The 20,914-nt window shown below is 40.0% G+C and overlaps 2 protein-coding genes across 3 annotated transcripts; both read left to right on the forward strand.

Moving 5' to 3' along the window:
- Window positions 1–1,482: 1,482 nt before the first annotated feature.
- Window positions 1,483–6,217, forward strand: dynlrb1 (dynein, light chain, roadblock-type 1). Its single transcript, XM_056274328.1, has 4 exons — window positions 1,483–1,588; window positions 1,870–1,945; window positions 3,667–3,834; window positions 5,562–6,217. The coding sequence occupies exons 1-4, from the start codon at window positions 1,586–1,588 to the stop codon at window positions 5,603–5,605; spliced, it is 291 nt and encodes a 96-aa protein (XP_056130303.1). The 5' UTR covers window positions 1,483–1,585; the 3' UTR covers window positions 5,606–6,217.
- Window positions 6,218–6,620: 403 nt separating this feature from the next.
- Window positions 6,621–18,991, forward strand: map1lc3a (microtubule-associated protein 1 light chain 3 alpha). Of its 2 annotated transcripts, none has more exons than XM_056302154.1 (4): window positions 6,621–6,799; window positions 11,829–11,884; window positions 13,155–13,261; window positions 16,049–18,991. In XM_056302154.1, exons 1-4 carry the CDS (start codon window positions 6,760–6,762, stop codon window positions 16,209–16,211), a joined length of 366 nt encoding a protein of 121 aa, XP_056158129.1. In that variant the 5' UTR covers window positions 6,621–6,759; the 3' UTR covers window positions 16,212–18,991. The 2 variants fall into 2 exon arrangements, with proteins under 2 accessions (XP_056158129.1, XP_056158130.1); XM_056302155.1 differs by lacking the exon at window positions 16,049–18,991 and adding an exon at window positions 14,450–14,589.
- Window positions 18,992–20,914: the final 1,923 nt, after the last annotated feature.

Genomic DNA, 20,914 nt, shown 5'->3' on the forward strand with positions numbered 1-20,914 from the left:
CCCCAAGGTTGGACTACCCCGGGGTTGGAACCTAGGACCTTCTTGCTGTGAGGTGACCGTGCTAACCACTGTGTCACTGTGCTGCCCTATGGTCGATCCATCCATCCATTATCCTGCTCTTAGGGTCACAGGGATGCTGGAGCCGATTCCAGCAGTCATTGGGCGGCAGGCGTGGAGACACCCTGAGCAGGCCGCCAGGACATCACAGGGCCAACACACATACACACCTAGGGACAATTTAGTATGGCCAATTCACCTGACTTACATGTCTTTGGACTGTGGGGGGAAACCGGAGCCGCCGGAGGAAACCCACGCAGACATGGGGAGTACATGCGAACTCCACACAGAGGACGACCTGGAATGACCCACCAAGGTTGGACTACCCCGGGGCTCGAACCCAGGACCTTCTTGCTTTGAGGCGACCGTGCTAACCACCATTTAGAAATAAATCATTATTTTATAAAAATTGGCTTGAGAAAGGAATATGGTCTGTAATGCCCTTAAGAGAAAATACAGGAAACGTTATATCTTTTCAGAATTTTTGTTCAAAATTTAGTTTAAATGACCGATAACAATATGATACTGTCATCAAAGCAATCCCACACTCTATAATAGTAATGTCTTATAACTTGTATCAAAGAAATGTAGATCCGCATCTTCCTCAACTTTCAGTGAATGGACATGATCTCATCGGTCTAAAATTGTCCAACACCACAATCCGGAGAGTCTTTGTCAAAGAATTATATCAATTTTCATCGAACAGAAACTCAATTTTACATTTCTTCCAAAGATGAAGCTAAAAAATTGAGAACAAACTTCTTTAAGTTTCCAATTGCACCAAAAGTAAAGGAAGTGCACCTTAAAATTCTCAATGGAAACTATCCCTCTGGAGAATTTTCAAGACATCGACGTGGTTTAGACTATAACAACTGCTCATTTTGCAATGAACACACTTAAACAACAGACATTTGTTTTATGAATGTCAGTTTGCTGGCGCCTTTTGGGGAGATCTGCATTACTGGTTGTTTCCTAAGTTTGACAATTTCTCTGTACTAAAAAAAAGAGGATGTGATTTTTGGGATGCTTGTGAAAGATGGAACACGTGTTGGCAATTAACACAATTATTATTCTTGGAAAGTTCTTTTTACATAAGAACAGATTCATGAAAACGCAGCCAAACTTCTTCATATTGTATAGGGAATTGTGTCATTATTTCTCATCACTGAGGTGAATGGAGAAGAAGAATGCTATGGAACTCTCTGACTTGATAGCGGAACTTGCAGAGAACCCCCCCCCCCCCAGGACTCCCTCCCTCCCTCCCTCCCTCCCTTTAATTTTTTTTAACTATTTAATTTCATTTATTTAATTTTTTTACTTTTATCTCCCTTCTTTTGTTTTATGTGTTGTATATAGAATTTAAACATGTCAATAAAAAACGTGTCAATAAAAAAAATGTTTCCGCTATAAAAAAAGACTCGTGACCCGGAAGTGACGTCTTTTCCGTAGCAACACATCTCCAGCTAAACATTAGCCTGCTGAGTTTGGAAATAGGTTTTATCATTCAGTTTCCCGCAACGTTGTTAAAATGGTATGTAGCGAAGCCCGTTTCAAACTCTTTTGCTCGTACTTCGACTTTCAGTTGAGATTTTTTTATAAATCTCAGCTAGCTTTCTCTGGTTATTGCCAGGGGCTAGTCGGGCGTTGTCTACTGACGTTAACCTGAACGGCTACCCGTTGTGCACTAGGTTAGCTGGTAAATAACATTCGCCGTTCAAAACCTGAATTTGTTGCGGGATTGTCAATGTCATATTTCAGATCATGGGGACTTATTTGATCGAAAAAAATGTAATTTACCTTTTGTCTCTCTAGGCAGAGGTAGAAGAAACCCTGAAGAGAATTCAGAGCCAGAAGGGAGTGCAAGGAATCATAATAGTCAATTCAGAAGGTAACTGAAATTATCGTTTACTGTAAGTGCTGTTGCCCCCCCCCACGTATGTGTAGTTCAATCAGTTTCAAGAAAATATTATCATCAATGATTTCTATTCTTGATATGTTGACGGAAAGTTGAGAACCCACCTAGTTAGTACCAGTAATATTTGCAGTCTGGCTTAATTTAATAATGATCCTTCTAGACAGATAGGAATCAAGTTTTCATTTCACAGTACTTTCCGCCATCGTCTCTACGCTCCTTTCGCATCCCTTCTTTACTGTATCTGTATATAGTCAGTTTCAAATAGGAGGGCCGCCTCTTTTATTTGTTTCAATTCTATTTATGTACAGAAAAAAAGCCATAGAAGGAAAGGTGACCACAAAGCAATTGTATAATGTTTATATGTACAATTATACAATTGTATAATTTTTACATTTTCTATAATGCAAAAGGTTTGCAATATAAATCCATCAGCCAAAACATTTAATTAATTGACAGGTAAGTGAATCAACATCGATTATCTTGTTACAGTGGTACCTGTCAAGGAGTAGGATCGATTAGGCAGCAAGTGAACAGTCCGTTCTTGAAGTTGATGTGTTGGAAGCAGGAAAAATGGACAAGTGTAAGGATCTGAGAAACTTTGACAAGGGCCAAATCGTGATGGCTAGATGACTGGGTCAGAGCATCTCCAAAACGGCAGGTCTTGTGGGTTGTTCCCAGTATGCAGTGGTCAGTACCTACCAAAGGTGGTCCAAGGAAGGACAACCAGTGAACCAGCAACAGGGTCATGGGGGCCCAAGGCTCATTGATGCATGTGGGGAGCGAAGGCTAGCCCATGTGGTCCAATCCCACAGAAGGGCTACTGTAGCCCAAACTGCTGAAAAAGTTAATGCTGGCTATGATAGACAGGTGTCAGAACATACAATGCATCACAGCTTACTGTGTATGGGGCTGTGTAGCCACAGACCGTCCACTACCAAAAGTGCCTACAATGGGCATGTGAGCATCAGAACTGGACCGTGGAGCAGTGGAAGAAGGTGGCCTGATCTGATGAATCACGTTTTCTTTTACATCATGTGGATGGCCGTCTGTGTGTGACACTTACCTGATAATGAGATGGCACCAGAGTGCATTATGGGAAGAAGGCAAACCGGTGGTGGCAGTGTGATGCTCTGAAAGCTCTGCTGGGAAAAATTGGGTCCTGGCATTCAGATGGATGTTACTTTAATACGTGCCACCTACATAAACATTGTTGCAGACCAGGTACACCTCTTTATGGCAACAGTATTCCCTGATGGTATTGGCCTCTTTCAGCAGGATAGCGCGCCTTGCCACACTGCAAAAATTGTAAGAAATGGTTTGAGGAACATGACAAAGAGTTCAAAGTGTTGCCTTGGCCTCCAAATTCTCCAGATCTCAATTCGATCGAGCATCTGTGGGATGTACTGGAAAAACAAGTCCCATCTATGGAGGCCCCATCTCGCAACTTACAGGACTTAAAGGATCTGCTACTAACGTCTTGTTGCCAGAAGACACCTTCAGAAGTCTTGTGGAGTCCATGGCTCGACGGGTCAGAGTTGTTTTGGCAACATGAGGGGGGCCGACACAATATTAGGCAGTTGGTTTTTAATGTTTTGGCTGATTGGTGTACATAGGTATGTAATATACATAGGTAAAAGTAGAATTCTATTTTTTTCTATATCATCCTTTCTCTTCCCCCTTCTCGGCTTTTCCAGGCATCCCCATCAAGACAACTTTGGACAATGCCAGTGCAGTGCAGTATGCAGGTGTGATCCACCAGCTGGTGATGAAGGCAAGGAGCACTGTGCGTGATATTGATCCCCAGAATGACCTCACATTCCTTCGAGTCCGCTCCAAGAAGAATGAGATCATGATTGCTCCAGGTGAGAGGAAAAGGGATATTTGGTGTTACATTCATCTTAGACAGTCATTTCAGTGTGCTTGGGTTATCTAGTTATCAGACATAATGTCTGTAAAGCAGAGGACCTTGGAACAAGCTGCCATATGGGCACACAGTTGTTCTGCTGGAGTGTCATACTGCAAGACACTGAATTTTCCTCCAAGCTTATCTGACGCTGACCTGCAGCTGATTTTGCATTATCTGCTTCCTGCAAGGGTCAAGCAAAGACAGAATATTTCTATGAGAATAAATCACTGATATATGGCATTATTATTATTATTATGCTTCAACAAACCAGGAAAGTGAAAAACAATTTTAGCAGTGAATGAGTAATTTGTGTTAAAAAAGTTTTTACTCTCAGGTTTCACTTAAGCAATGATAGAATGTAAATACATGCATGGATTGGTAGCTTGTATTATTGAGTAAGAAAAGTTTCAGGCATGTTTGATCATTTATGAGGAAGTTGTGAGGGTTTTTGTACTGTAGTTCTAATGCCACCAGGAGATTGCCATGCAGTCTGCTGGAAGAGCAATGTGTGCTTTTGCATAGGCCCGATTTTGAGAAAGTCCTCTGGTGTTGATCTCCAATACAGGGCAAAGCGCTTAAGCTGAAATCAACTTCCGCAGGCAAAATGGTGGATAGACAAATTACCCTAACGTGTCCCTTTGTGCAGGAAAATGGTTTAAAAACAGTTGATATAATGTAACGAGGCATTGGGCTAGCATTCCCAATGCCTCAAGTCTTACTTGCTGTGTGCTGAGCATGTGACATCAGAGCATCATTGCAAGCTATTTGGGGGGATTTGTTTTGAGTGGTTATAATAGTTTCAATGGTGGCATTCATGAAATTGTCAATGATGAGGCAATTCTGCTACAAAACTGAATTTCCGAGACAGATATCTTGGATTTCTGAGCTTTTTATTTTCAGTAATTTGCATGACTTGTTAGTTTATATAATAATCTCTTAGTAATTTTATTTTTTTCCTTAATATATTAATCTCTTACTAACTTCATTTTTTGTCTCAAAAAAAAGGTCAGTGTTTAAGATTAATTGAACTATAAGTAGTCAATGAGCCGTACAAAGTGTCGCTCGGTCCACATGGGTTAGTCCAGGCCACTGTTTTTTTGAGTAAACAATTTAAATCTTTAATGTTCTCCCACGCTGCAGCCCAAGTGATGAGACTTAACAGATTTGTTATTTTCAGTCCACCTCCTCAGTCATGTGCTGAAAAATTGCCATATTCAAATATTTTCATCAGTTAGAGGCAAGTTCATAGTAAAGGAAAGTGGGAATAGTTAACGATGTGAGTAAAGGCTGTGTACTAAGACTAGCAATTAATATTGCTGCAGTTAGGCACCCATCACAGAAAAAAATATTCCTACTGCCCCCCTAAAAAATGAAAATGAAATGAAACATGAAAACCAGTTTATTGCAACTGCATTGCAGATGACTAGAATTTGCAGCTAGGGAGAAAAGATTCAGCTAATCATGTGAGATCTGTTTTTATTAATGTTTGATAACTTGCCAGTGGATTACAGTCAAGTTCAATTGTCCTTTTTATTATTTAAAGCATTTTCAAACTTTTGGATTTTGCTTTCGCAAGTAAGATTTTTGGACAGTTGCTTGATATATGTTACAATGTGTCTTCATTTTGTAGTCAATTACGATTGTAACTGATTTGAAATAACTGTGCTGTTCTCTCTTTCACAGATAAGGACTATTTCCTGATTGTCATTCAGAACCCTTCGGACTGAAACGGCAACATCCAAACCATTTTCTTACTGTCTTTAGTTCTTCCTCCAGTATTTCAATGGCCAAATGTTTATTCTGTCATGCTAAGTGATATGTTACAAACAAATAAAGGCAAGGTTTTGAAGGCGAGAAATTTGATTTTGCTTGATCGGAGTGAGAGGATAAGAGTCCCTCTTTAATAAGATGTCAGAACTGTATGTCAGTCATACATAGCTTTTGGTATAGATATGCTTTATGTTTTAGCATTCCACTTTTCATCTCTTTTCTGTATAGCTCATCACGTCAACTAACAGCACAGGTAGTTTGCAGTATATCTTGAAGTCTGTAATGAGGCACATACCTGTCAATATCTGTGACTGTCACAACTTGAGTGAAGTTTGTATGTTGCAAAATATGTGGATGCCTTTGTGGATCCAGCATTAGAATACTGCAGAGAAAGACAGTGCATCAAAGATTTCAGAATTTTTTAATTTATTTTGTTTGTACTACTTTTAAGTAGTGTTTCTTTGGTATGCGGTGAAACCCACTTCAAGCATCTCTGTTGAGCCTGCTCTTACCATGTAATTACATATTATGTTAGATATTTGTAACACCAATTAAAATTTTAAAAAAAGTATTCTTGTGATTATTTCTATTGTAAATTATACCAGCACTTATTACAGATATCCAAAGAGTCTGCGAGCTAGTTTTTCAGAGTTGGATAAAGCGTGATTCCACACCTGACTAAAATCTATTTTCACAGAAATAAACAGAAAATGGTCTTAAGTCTGGTTCTAGACTAGAGGTGGAATCTATATTTTTAGGACAGACTAGACCAGGCCCAGTGGAGCTCCAAGGGCCGGAACTGTTGTTTTCCGGGAAAGCAGCGGAGTAGGTAAAACCGTAAAACACCAGTGGTCATGCGGTGGTCCTACACTTTCCACCTCCACCGTTAGTCAGAACAGCATCGGCGGAGGGTTCCTTTAAAACTGTTGGATGACGTCAGCGCCTTGGTTCACTTGCTTTGTTGTGTGGATACAGTAGAGGGAATAGAACGGCTGGGACAGGCAGTAACGGTCCACTTGAAACCACTCGCCTTCATGTCAAGCTTTTCGCGTTGTAAGGCAACTGTATTATACATTTAATACGTTATCGTACAATAATAACATCAACCGAGATGCCATCCGACAGACCCTTCAAACAAAGGAGGACATTTGGTAAGAAACCAGCGCAGTTATGGCCAATTGGCCTAATGCTAGTAGCAACCTAGGTTAGCAAAATCCTCGTCTGTTTACTACTAGTTGGTGGGATTGTGCTCGTTTCTTATGTCAAGCTAACGCTACACTGTCTAAAAACCATATTCAGTGGAGTTTTATGGTCAAACGCGAAATGAGGTAATACATGATAAACTGTCAAATTGAGAAGAACTCTGGTCCCCAAGTTCAGTTTTTCAGCAAGTAAGTTGAGTTGGTTAGGGTTTTTTTTTTTTTACAGAATTGTGCATTAAGCCCAGTTAAATATGACGGATTTTGCTAATGCTCTGAATACATGTAATCGCGGGTGGACGATTGCCAGAGACGACACTAAAGCTGTGCCTCTCCGATTGTTTATTCTAATGGCCTCTAGGTGGAAATCACATTAGCTATGCAGGACTAATCTTTAGGCCGGTAATTACAAGTAGATAGATTTAAGGATGGCTTGTTTGGTGTATGACGAGTCGTGAATCCGTGTTAGCTATGCTATGTAGCTGAAAAGAAAACAATTTGTGCTGATACACGATCCCAGTACACGTGTTCAGTGAATTATGTTGTAATTTGAGGCCCCGAAACGGTCAGAAGGGAGGAGCTAACTACCAGTCCACGCATAATCTTGCCTAAGAGACATTTGTGGTGATTTATAATGGAAACGTTCCCTTTAGAAAATCGGGTTAGGTGCATAATATCAGGATCGAGTTGTGTGATCGGGCGCACTGCAGTTCAACATTAATGAAGACCGACTAACCAGCCTATGTCCGGCCTTTGGCTGCAGTCCACCAGTTTATCAAGACTTCCAACCCAGCTGGGCTATTTGTTACTGTTTTCCATGTCACTCTGACACGTTTCTCAGGTATTATACCACTGTGGTAACCTTGATTTAGCAGCATTGTGAACTGATGTTAAAACAGAGTTCATAACATGCATGTCAGAGCAGGTTAATGGTGACCTCACATTTGACAAATTCACATAGCTGGCTGACGAAATAGATTTGCCAGCTTGGCTGTGGCCTGGAATTCAGTGAAAAGATATGCTTTACGAGTAAGGGCAACTGAGAGGAGTTTATGTAATGATAATCACTGTAACTGGTTGATGTTGTAGAAATGGGCAGGGCAAGGATTACATTTATCTCAAGAACAAAACGGTGAGATCTGATTAAAGTATCTTCAAGCTTGGCCAGTAGCTGTAAAAATAGATCCCTATTCTTGAAATAGCCAAGATGGGGCATCGACCAAGAGGGCTATATTACACAGCTAAGAAGGAAAAATATCAGAAGAACAAAACAAAAGGACCTTTCACAATTTGCAGTTGCTGTTTGGCTACATTTGAGCTTTGGACCCTGCCACTGTTAGACCGTTAGCCAAGGATTTGCTGAAGTAGGGCAGTATATGCTATTCTTAACCTTAGAGAAGCCAGGGTATGTTGTGAAGACCCATAGTAAGAAGGAGATAGATATTATTTCTAACCATAAGCAAGTACTATCAAGAGAGAAAAACTGTTGAAAATAAGATTTGGCATGCAAAGTGTCATATTCAGTCTGTAAATTGGTAATACTACTATCTAGTGTTTCTTTTCCATAGGCCATGATTAAATTCAAGTTGATTTAAAAGGCCCCTTTGACATTGAAAGTTTTTGTTGCAAATTGCTTTACGGAATAATGAACAAATAAAAAAAACCCTGATTTACAGACATAAGGAAAATAAATGTCAAGATATGATATCTCTATTTGTATGTGTATGTGTGTGTTTTTGTGTCTGTATTCAGATGTACAGACATGCTCAAATTTGTTGGTGCCCCTCCACAAAAAAACAAAGAATGCACAATTTTCTCCGAAATAACTTGAAACTGACAAAATTGGCATCCACATTTTTTAATTCCATATGTCATAGAAGTCAGACTTTGCTTTAGATTTTTTTTATTCAACGTAATATTGTAAATAATAAAACAAATGAAAATGGCATGGACAAAAATGATGGGACCCTTAACCTAATATTTTGTTGCACAACCTTTAGAATCAATCACTGTAATCAAACATTTTCTGTAGCTCTCAATGAGACTTCTGCACCTGTTAACAGGTATTTTGGCCCACTCTTCCTGAGCAAACTGCTGCAGCGGTCTCAAGTATGATAGGTGCTTTCTCCAGACTGCAAGTTTCAACTCTTTCCATAGATGTTTGATAGAATTCAGATCAGGAGTCAGGATTGTGGCATGTCAGTATGCATTTTAGCAAATTCCAGTCTGACTTTTTATGCTTTTCTTTCAAAAGTGGAGTCCTCCTGGGTCTTCTTCCATGGAGCCCACTTTCAGTCAAAAAGCGACAGATGGTGCAATCAGCAACTGACATACTTTCACCTTGGAGTTCAGCTTGTATCTCTTTGGCAGTTATACTTGGTTATTTTTCTACCATTCACACTATCCTTCTGTTCAGTCTGGGGTCGAGTTTCCTCTTGCGGCCGCGCCTAGTGAGGTTGGCTACAGTTCCATGGACCTTAAACGTCTCAATGATATTTGCAACTGTTGTCAGAGGAATATCAAGCTGCCTGGAGATGGTCTTGTAGCCTTTACCATGCTTGTCTATTATTTTTTCTGATCTCCTCAGACAACTGTCTTTTGCTTTGTTTGGTCCATGTTGAGTGTGGTGCACACATAACGCTTACATGCACAGTTTAGTCGCGCTATGGTTATAGCTCGATTAGTTCATTAGTCCGACTGCTGACTTTGGTCCCAGTACACATGCGCGGGAGGGAAATCGATTTACTGAGGGAGTCATGTGGGCTCCGCTACGATAGGTGGCGATATGCACTCTTTCAGCTTGTTTGTATTGGGTCATTACCGGTTGACCTATTACGTCACACACGCAGAGCACAACAATCGTCGTAGTGAACTAGGAAGTTAGCAACCCCTCCGAAGAAGACGAAGAAGAAGCAGTTAGCAACTCAGAGCTAAACTGGCACAAAGATGGACAACTTTGCGAATCTGTACACAGCGTACGTGTTGTACGCTCTACTTTTGCGCCATGTTTGCAGTTACTGGCTTCCTCTTCTTGTGTCCCCTCTTCTTCTGTTTACGCTGTTCGACTTCCGGGTCAGGCCTGGCGCGCGGAAAGTTAGCGCGTGCGCAGATCGCCTCGACCAGCTCCAGTCCGACTAAGGCGTATACATGCAGAAGTAATTTCACTTCCAATCGCATATCTGGGTGTTAGTCCGACTATTACAACTTCGATTTCAGTCGAGCTAACGTGTTTACATGCATTTTAAAAGTCCGGTTTTAGTCGGTCTAACGCAATAATTCGATTTTTTAAGTGTCATGTAAACATACCAGCACAGTGACTACCTTTCTCCATTTAAATAGGCTGAATGATTTACTGCAAGGTTGGATACATGTGTGATACTAATTAAAGTAATTAGTTTGAAATATTACTATAAGGAATACCAACAAATGTGTCCAGGCTATTTTAGAACATCTTCCCAGAAGAAGCAATAATCCATCTCTTTTTACAGCTTCTTTGTTTTATTGTATGACATACCAAAGGCATGCAAGTATACATGACAAAATAGCTTTTAATCTCATCACTTTTCAGGAGGAATGAAGCATTATTTCAATGAGCTGTGAGGGTACCAACAAATTTGAGCACTTAGACATGGTGACATAGACGTCTGTGTAGAACTGTGAGGCAGCACTGAAACTTATATAGGTAATATGTGCAGCACAAGATACACTATGCTCAGTGTTGACTATCTATGAAACAAATAACTTGACCCACCCTGTGAGACAAGACAGAGTTTCACCCTCTGTATTGGAGGGCTGAAGCATTGCTTAAAAAACTCGACCAAAAAAATCAGGAGTTTATAGTCCCATGAAAACCAAATAAATCCCAACAAAAACTGTAATCAAGCTAATGTTGATTTTTGCATATGTAATTCGCTTCATAACTAAAGGGGAGTAGAAACACAAGGGAACGACTGAAGATTAAATAAAGATTTGCTGAACATTAGAAAACTGTTTCTTATGTACTGGACACTCACGTTTGATTCCTTAGACTCACACTTCTGTCTGCAAACCATTTCACTGTCTACTGTGTAGAAAACCTAGGTTAGCAGTGTCAACCTTCCTTTGATTGAAACAAACAGGATTCCTGGAACGAGACAAGACATCTGACAGGAAAATGCCTATCAACTATTGCCTTACTGATATTGCCCATCTGCCTCTCAAGATTAAGGATTAGTGTTAAAAAAACACTATATATATATATATATATATATATATATATAGTGTTTTTTCCCGAAACCGTCAATGGTGTTGAGTGCTCAACTATAACGAGGAACGGAATATCAACACGGATACAGGAAAAAAGATTTTAATGCATAGCAGTACAGGCCTGTTTAGTGCGTCTCGCACTCATCAGCTGCTAATAGACGCATGAAACAGGCCTGCACTGCTATGCATTCAAATCTTTTTTCCTGTATCCGTGTTGATATATATTCATACATACACATACACACACACACACTCATCTTTACAACATGTTTTATATCCTGCTGTTTTGCTTGTAGTTTTCGGATTCCATTATAGTTTCATGATTTATATTTCTTTACTGGCTTTTTCTACTTTTTTTCTGTCTGTGCAAAATGTGCTGTGATACTTCAGTAAATTGCTATTTAAATGAATGTCATTTGATTTCTCACAAAAAAAACTAGCAATCTTGTAAGTCTTTGTATGTCTTATAGCTAAGTTGGGCCTTTTTTAGTCATAATTTCCATTATAGCCGGAGAACAGATATGTTTTCATTAACCTGAGCAACCAGGGGGAAAATCCCATTTTCCTTAGCAAACAGAGGCCTTAGGTGTCTGGTAAAAAAAAAGGAAACATTTTGTTTATTTAATTGTTTAACTTTAGTTAAACAATGAAATAAACAAGTAATAAAATAAGTAAACAATGAAATAAAGTGCTTTTGAGCCTCATGTAAACTTGTGTCTGCTTCTGTCACCCACAGCTGAGCGAAGCAAAGAAGTCCAGCAAATTCGTGAGCAGCACCCCAACAAAATCCCTGTAAGTCAGTGTGGCTTTAAATAATGACTAACACTTAAGCCGAACACACGCCGCATTTTTCCTGCTTGGTAATACATCCCTGAAATGTTGCCATAATCTCCTCTTTAACCTGATAATTAATATTTCATGTTGAAGATATAATTTACTAGAATTGTATCTTCATATTTTTTACTTTCCACATGTCCTGTACATGAGAAAGGTTTGAAGTATGTTTCTGTGTTTTTGTGTGTGTGTTTACATTTGTCATTTTACAACATACAAACTAGAAGGGTGTACTCAGTGCAGATCCCCGCCAGGCGTATCTCCCCTTCTCCGGTGCTCGGACTTAGGCGAAAAACCAGCTGAGGAGTTAGCGCTCAATTGCGGTGTAAAACAGGTTTTTCAAAGGTTTTGAATCATCGTAACCACGAGAGGTCCTTGATAAAAACATTATTAGGCTGACAGGCCCGGTACTACGCGAGATAAGCAGCAGACGGAGCCACACACGTTTTTCCTGCCAAAAAAAAGTTTTGCCTGTCAGCCTGGATGTGCAGCCTCCTAGGCTGGCTCTCGCACGAATGTAACCAATATGAACTTGTACTTTCCAAAAAGAAAAGGTTTGGCTATGCGACCATTTTGATCTAACCCTAATGCTGTCTTTATTTTCATAATTTTATAAAGCTGGTTAAACCATTTACGGTTGCGCATGCGTGACTCGCATCTAAGGTTGACTCAGATCGGGCAGCGATATATGCAACACTTCCTGTTTTGACTGCAACCTAGAGAAAGTTGTTCCTTTATAACTTTAGCATTTTTTGGATTATCAGAATCTGAGTCAACAGTAGATGTGAGTTATGCGTGCAACTCACATCTAGTGTTGTTGGCTTAGATCAGGCAGCGACAGAGACCAGTGTTGGTCGAGTGAGCTAGAGTGACAGAGAGAGGGAGCAGTGATAGCGAGAACAAACATTTTTCAAAGGTTTTGAATCACCACAACCATAAGAGGTTCTTCATCATACAGTTATAACTGCACACAATAACATGCTAGGCTGATAGGTCCCGTAGTTTGCAAGATTAGCCACAGACGGGCACAAACACACATGCAGATGCAGGCCTGAAGAGTTGTCACAGCTTAAATGTTCTGTTGGCAAATGTGTAAATGCCGTTTGTTTATACATTTGAATAACAGCTAAACCAGTCCTTTGTTCTGGTATATAATGTGCTCTCAGCACCCAGAAGTGAAAATGACCTCTGGGTGGATTTTGTTTTGTTTTTTTATTGTCTGCTCTAGGTGATCATTGAGAGGTATAAGGGAGAAAAGCAGCTGCCTGTTCTTGACAAGACCAAGTTCCTTGTACCTGACCACGTCAACATGAGTGAATTGGTCAAGATCATTAGGTAAACACACCACACAAAGACGGACATATTTTTAAGCCTATGTCTGGTAAGGTACTGTGTAGATTAAGATTTATTCTTTAACCCTAACCTCATAAGAATGGTAGTAGAGAGGCACTGTGAATTGCTGTGGGCACTGGTGCATACATGAAGATTGGTTGGTGCATTAGTTACCTGTGTATTGAGTAATTTAAAATGGCGAGTGTATTGTTGATATGAATCAATCCATTTTCAGCTGTGTTTTGGCATTTTTATGTACTGGAATGTTTATATGTTGCAATAAGAGTGAATGTGTTTGTTTGTCTGTACATACACACGTATGCATGCAAGTGTGAGCTCACATGTTCATCAAGCTTGCTCAGAAAACATGCGAGTGTCTGGTTTCTCAGGTTTCCATCCACCAGTTTGTTTACAAGTGTGAACACTGTGTCACATAAGGAGAAATGAGGAGGGACAGGCAGACTACCGTGCCTGTGGTCGCAGATTAAATGTGGTCTGGTTTTGCAAGCATCTGCTCCTTGCGTCATGTTTGTGCAGCATTTTAGGCACAAATGTATTCATCCAACAAATGAGAGAGATGAGGCGGATGGAAGTAGGTTGACTGGGGGTGAGACATGAGAGACTGAATCACAACATGTGAGGCTGGGGTGAGAGAAAAATGGAGAGAGAGAGAGAGAGAGAGAGGCTCGAGGCAGTGAGAAAGACTGTTAAGATTTGCATGAACAGGTTTGACCTCATTATTGTTGAGTGAGACTTGCCAACTCAGTGACAAGACAAGTCAGCTGAGTCAAGAGTCAACCTTTTTTCAACTCAGGATACTCGGGAATTTATTTAAAGTTCGGCTGTCCCGAATACCTTTTTTCAAACTTCAGATATTTGGTACATTTTCCAAATGAAGATCTGAATAGTCATTCTAAATTAATTAGCCAGTAAAATCAAACCAAGGCCTAAAACAGATAAAGGATTATGAATGTGGTCACAACTGTGATTTAATGTTTCTGTGTCGACTGAAAAACAAAGTGAAATCAACAGTGTATTTTTGAAAATTTCATTAAACAATAAATACAGGAAGAGTCAGGGAACAGAATAGCCTAAAAAAAGGGGGGGGTATCATTTCAGCAGTTGTAAAAACTGCTTTGCCAAAATCTTACCTCTCTCTCTCTCTCTCTTCATTTTTGCCCTGTTTTCCAGTAAAGTCACTGCAATGACATGCACGCTCGAGAATGAAACCAGATTCTCTTCTGAAGATAACCCATTTGTCAAAGTCATCATGCAAGTGAGCCTATCATAAACAACATCCAGACAAGCCAAGTCCTTCTGAAAACCGTTTGTATTTCAGTGAAAAAGAGAACTACATACAGAATACTGAAATGAAGAAAATGAGACTGTTGCAGCCCTCACAGCAGCAGAGATGTGAAGGGGAGAGAAGACTTGATGGGGAGTGAAATTTTGGGTCAAGACTTGCATTCATGTCATTCACTTTCCCGACTTGTCGGTCTATATGTAGAGGATGAGGATCAAAGAACAGGCTACAGGATAGTTAGTCAAGATACAGTACATAACTGTGCAGAAGCCAAAAAAAACAAAGAAAGCACTAAATACTGGTCATGTCCAAATACCAAAAAAAAAAAAATAGTGGTCAAAAATGGAGATTAGACTTTTTGTGTTGAGTTTATGTTTTGTTGGGTCTTGTGTATGTGTCATATTTGAAAAATAGTTAATGTTTGTGAATTTAACTGGAAGCCTTCACAGGTTCTAGTCTGTATATCTCATTGTGGCTGGCTGTGTCATGCACTATTTAAGTGAAGAAGCTCTAATATAATAATACTAATACCATCCAGATATGAAAACTGACAGTTAACAATGTTATAATTTCAATCAATTAGATTGGAAAGCATGTCTCAATGTTTGGATGCTCATTTTAAAAAAATGTTTACTTACCCACTAGCAGTAATTTTAATTCTACAGTAAAGCTGGCCTGGTATGGCAGTAAAATCAAATAAATGCTGGATGGAAGAGAAGGTAAGAGGAATTGAAGGGTAATGGAAGGTAACAAAAGTGGGGGGGGGGGCAAAGGTAGATCGAGTTAGAGTGTTCAGATATGTTTTTCAGGACTTGAATGCATTCAGAAAAGTCAAAGTGCTTTCCAGGAATACATGATGCAATGTTTAGTACAGAAATAGCAACCTCCCCCCCCCCAATCTTTCTGTCTCTATCTGTTTACCCCACTATTTATGTATCTAACAGGCCCAGTTAGTAGTTAGTCTCTCTCTCTCATTGTTAACCTAGAAAGTAAATGTATTATTATAAATGAACTGTTACTACAGATGCTGTCATTGTAACATTACTGTTAATTCAGTGCACACATCAAAGCCTGCCACAGTAATTCATGGCTTAACCTGCTACAGTGTAAAAATCACTGCCAACTCAAATCATGTCTCCACTTATTTGGCAGGCAGATGCAAACCAGGCAGTGAGTGTCCTTTTCAAAAATACAGGTTTATCTTTCTTCCTGACTGAATGCAGGGAAATCTGGGATCAGAAATCAGAATTTACAAAACAGTTTTTTACTCATTTTGCCACGTGTTTTCACATTCAGGTGATGAGTTCATCTCTGCATATGTTGTTGAAACCCGTTTTTCTTTTCTACCCTTCTCTCCCTCTCACCATTCTCTACCTCCTTTTCCTCTAACCCTGTCCTAATCCCCTACCACCCAAACCCTGATATTATATCCAACTGCTCCATCCTAACCCTCACCCTAATCCTAACCTACCCCCATCAACACTCAGGAGGCGCCTGCAGCTGAACCCCACACAGGCCTTCTTCTTGCTGGTCAACCAGCACAGCATGGTGTCCGTCTCCACTGCCATCTCCGAGATCTACGAGCAGGAGCGGGATGAGGATGGCTTCCTCTACATGGTATATGCCTCACAGGAGACCTTTGGTTGCTAAGAAGGAGATCAGGCAGAGGGAGAGGGAAAAACGAGGAAGAGAGAGGAGTGGAGATAGGAAGGTGGGATGGGGGAGGAGGATACTCACAATAAAGGGGTTTAAAACACATAACTGAGCTTCCAACCCCTTAAGTCACAAAAATTCACAAAATAACCTCCCAAGATCCTCTCCACCTTGTTGCATCTTAGCCCCCTACCCCGGTAGCGCTTTGTCAGGCAGATACACGTAAGTCTTTATGACATTCCCATCGTCTTCTCTTTCTCTTGTTCCCTCTTTCATAGTCTTGTCGCTCTCCACACGTCGATCAGTAAATGAGACACTTGCTACAAATAAAAGGGGACATCTTGTCCTGTCTCCCTGCTGGCAGAGATTAAGCCCCAAATTGGAATTCAGAATTAGAACCCGGAACTAAGATTTTCAGAATTGGAACTCTGATGTAGGTCTTATTCTTAGCTCCATCTGTCCCTTTAGTCCCACTGTTTTCTCTGCCATGCAGTGGCAGGACAAAACCAAGCATGGACTTTCAAATATGGCTGTTAAGTTCTATGATATTGCTATCGGTCGGTTTTTGATTTAAGACAAAAAAAAGAAAGAAAAATATTGTTCTTCAGGCAGGCTAAACTTGAATCTGTGTAGCAGCTTTCAAGCCAGCCAGTGCATTATGTAGTTGCAAGCTTGGCTGATAGACTCATTGACACCGCTTGGTAATATACCCTCTGTTATGTATGCAGATGGAAGCACAGTGCAGCAAAACACAGTTTGGTTCATACCTATCCAGTTATTTTCTGTGTTGTTTTTCATCCGAGCTGGTCACACACGTAAGAGTAATACAGGCTCTAATAATATTTTCACTGTTATTGTAATTGTAATTATTTTCAATGTTTTTGTCTGATTTTAGTTCACTAATTCACATTTTTTAAGTTTTGTTTTGTTAGTAATATTACACCTATGTTAGTTTTGTCTCATATATCAGGTTCTGATTTGTTATAAATTTACAGATAGCCAGAAGCTCACATAGCCAACTTGCTAAGCTACCATGGAGCTGACAATCAGCCTCATTCACTTTATTCAGTAACATAACACACTACTGTAATTCCAGATGACTGTGATGATTAAATAGACACAGTAATCCAACATGTGATAAAAATCCATCCTTGCTGATTCCCAGGCCCCTCAAGACACTAAACATAAAGGAAGCAATGTTGGGTGAATCTTTTTTTATCACACACCAACCTCTGTCAACATTCAGAACAATGGCTTTCCAAGATATTTGTCTCCTTCCTTTTATATTAACTTTACACACTAACTTTAGATCAGTTGTTCAAGGAAGGGAAGCAAGCAGTAGCACAATTAAACATGCTATATTTTTTAGCTTTCGCGCTCATTAACTTAGTGGGACGATAACAATCATTGGTCAGAAGATGGGAGTTCTCAGTCAGCTGCTGAGTTTATTTATTACTACTGTAAGTACAGCGCATCTGTAGTATCACTAGGTCACCTGTCAGTTCCTCGGCCCAGGGCTCTCCGATGTACCCACCTCTCCCTCCATCTGTTGTCTCACAACCAGTCAGGTAAAGTAGATGTTAGAAGGCTGATCCAGCAGAGTGTAGATGACGATATTTGAGTGGAGATACTTGCCTCATATCCTCCCCTTGTGGTCTATATTCTTTATAGAGATACTATGTAATTCACCCTATACTAGCTCAGTTCTGGGTTCCCACACCAAAACAAGGACTTAAGGGAGGTGAATGTCAGAATGTGAGCAAGCCTTTACCTTGGATTTGAGTGCACATTAGCATTTGTTCAGGAGTAGGAAAAGAGGGGACAAATTGAAGTCACAGGGGTTTTTAAAAGGGGTTGCGAGTGATGGCATGGACACTGCTCACGAATGGGTTGGTTGGATTCAGCACACTGAGCTGGCCTTTTTTTTTTTCATTTACTACAGTGCACCCAAATGAGGCGTTGCAAAGCCAATGCCCCTGTTGGGTGTGCCACTGCACTTGGTAGTAGTGGAAGCCAGGCAGTTGTGAAATCTCACTTAATGCGACCCATTTTGATGAAATGAGCCATTACATAGTCAGTGCAGCCCCAATGTGTGACACCTGTGAGCGCAATGCACCCTTCTCCTAATCTGATTGCTTGTAAGATTGCAGCACGTGTTGAAAAAAATAATGTAGAGTCAAGCATTTGGAATATATAAACAGGTATGTAATGTAGTAAAATCATTTGCACATATATCAAATTAATTAAAATATTCAGAGACATGGCATTAAATTTTTTAGGAATTTAATTACAATATCTATTTAACACTATATTCTCTATTCTTTTTGTATCTTCTCCACGTTTCTCTATAGAGCACTGGTCAGTATCCATGTTTGGCTGTCTGCCTTTGTTTAATACGATTTTGTAGAATTAAAAAAAAGGAAGGTTGTAATGCACTGCATACCTGGCATGTTTCTTTTTTCATATTTTCTTTTTTACAAATGTTTAATTTTACCCTATATAATTGTATTGAGTTTTATATAAGGAAAAAACAAGAAAAATGTCTTGAGATGTCTCCAAACCAAAAAAAAAATGTAAAAAAAAATCAAACTACGTGTATGTGAATGTTAAAAACAAACATAAAATGTGTGCGTATAAACGATCATATAGTTAATCTCTTAATACCTTGTGTGTTTTATTTTGGCTTTTTGACATTGTAACTGTTTGGAGGGGTGTATATAGATGCATTGCTACAACCTAATTTCAAGCATTTGCCAATAAAAAAATGTTGCCTTTAAGATTCTTTTTTGTTTTGTTTTGTTTTTTTGCTGGTGTGGTAAGTTTCTGAAACAGTTGTGTTTAGTGTCCTACTCGAGTCTGTTCATCATACACCTGAGTCTGTAACTCAATCCAACTCCAAGTTTGGTCTTCCATATCCTGTGCAGGTTGTAATTCCTGATGTGCTTGTTATCAGTAATACTTGGTTTATCAGTCATTCATGTAGATTTTGAAAAAGATAACATACTTGTGTAAACAGTTTCCAAACCTGTTTACAACCTACTTACAGTGGTGCTTGAAAGTTTGTGAACCCTTTAGAATTTTCTATATTTCTGTATAAATATGACGTAAAACATCAGATTTTCACACAAGTCCTAAAAGTAGATTAATAGAACCCAACTAAACAAATGAGACAAAAATATACTTGGTCATTTATTTATTGAGGAAAATTATCCAGTATTACATATTTGTGAGTAGCAAAAGTATGTGAACCTTTGATTTCAGTATCTGGTGTGACCCCCCCCCCCCCCGTGCAGCAATAACTGCAACTAAACATTTTTTGGTAACTGCTGATCAGTCCTGCACATCGGTTTGGAGGAATTTTAGCCCATTCCTCCGTACAGAACAGCGTCAACTCTGGGATGTTGGTGGGTTTCCTCACATGAACTGCTCGCTTCAGGTTCTTCTACAACATTTCGATTGGATTAAGGTCTAGACTTTGACTTGGTTATTCCAAAACATTAACTTTATTCTTCTTTAATCGTTCTTTGGTAGAACGACTTGTGTGCTTCAGGTCGTTGTCTTGCTGCATGACTCACGTTCTCTAGAGATTCAGTTCATGGACAGATGTCCTGACATTTTCCTTAAGAATTCGCTGGTATAATTCAGAATCCATTTTTTCATCAATGATGGCAAGCCACCCTGACCCAGATGCAGCAAAACAGGCCTAAACCATGATACTATCACCACCATGTTTCACAGATGGGATAAGGTTCTTATGCTGGAATGCATGTTTTCCTTTCTCCAAACATAACATTTCTCATTTAAACCAACAGTTCTATTTTGGTCTCATTTGTCCACAAATTTTTTTTCCAATAGCCTTCCGGCTTGTCCACGTGATCTTTAGCAAACTGCAGACGGCCAGCAATGTTCTTTTTGGAGAACAGTGGCTTTCTCCTTGCAATCCTATCTGTAATATTTGCTAGTATTACTTGATTTGCTAATGTCCCTTACGGCTTTCCGTAGCGCCACAACAAAGTCATGTGATGTACGTAACAACGTCAGTCTGAATCCGGTCGGTGAATAAACACCCAGCACGAGAGACGTCGTCCTTGCTTTATTAATGTTATATGTTAACATAGCCAGAGGACACAGATCATTACATGGTGTCAGAGTAGCGGAGTTTAAATACCCCATATGGATTCGTACGGCGTTCCAGCTCCACGGATGGACTGAGAATCGGCGAACTTACCTGAAGCATGGAGACGATTTCGATAAACAACGGAGCTAATGTTCAAGGGCCCCCTGCGCGGGAAGAATGAAGAGGAGAAATGCAGCTACCTCTTGCTCTGGATAGGGGAAAAAGGGCGCGATGTGCACAACACTTGGACACTCAGCGGAGAACAAGCCAAGAAGCTAGAAACGTACTACGATAAGTACACTGAGTACATCACCCCCAAAGCAAACCCGATTTATGCCAGATATAAATTTCATGAAAAGATGCAGGGAGAGAGTGAATCCTTCGAACAATTTGTAACTGAGCTTAAGCTCCTAGTCAAAGACTGTGGCTACCCAAATGCCGACGAGATGGTCAAGGACCGCATCATGTTTGCCACCAACTCACCCAGAGTGAGAGAAAAGCTACTTAGCCAGGGAGCTGAGCTAACGCTAGAAAAAGCCATAGATGTAGCCCGCTCACACGAGCTAGCAAAGCAACAGCTAAA

This window comes from Lampris incognitus, chromosome 2, assembly GCF_029633865.1.
Source record: "Lampris incognitus isolate fLamInc1 chromosome 2, fLamInc1.hap2, whole genome shotgun sequence".
NCBI lineage: Eukaryota > Metazoa > Chordata > Actinopteri > Lampriformes > Lampridae > Lampris > Lampris incognitus.

Bases quoted from the DNA above. Each gene is read 5' to 3' on its own strand.
- map1lc3a (XM_056302154.1), top strand. From the start codon at position 6,760: ATGCCATCCGACAGACCCTTCAAACAAAGGAGGACATTTG. The intron at 6,800-11,828 runs GTAAGAAACCAG...TGTCACCCACAG, and splicing joins CAAACAAAGGAGGACATTTG to CTGAGCGAAGCAAAGAAGTC. The intron at 11,885-13,154 runs GTAAGTCAGTGT...TGTCTGCTCTAG, and splicing joins AGCACCCCAACAAAATCCCT to GTGATCATTGAGAGGTATAA.
- dynlrb1 (XM_056274328.1), top strand. The intron at 1,946-3,666 runs GTAACTGAAATT...CGGCTTTTCCAG, and splicing joins CATAATAGTCAATTCAGAAG to GCATCCCCATCAAGACAACT. The intron at 3,835-5,561 runs GTGAGAGGAAAA...TCTCTTTCACAG, and splicing joins TGAGATCATGATTGCTCCAG to ATAAGGACTATTTCCTGATT.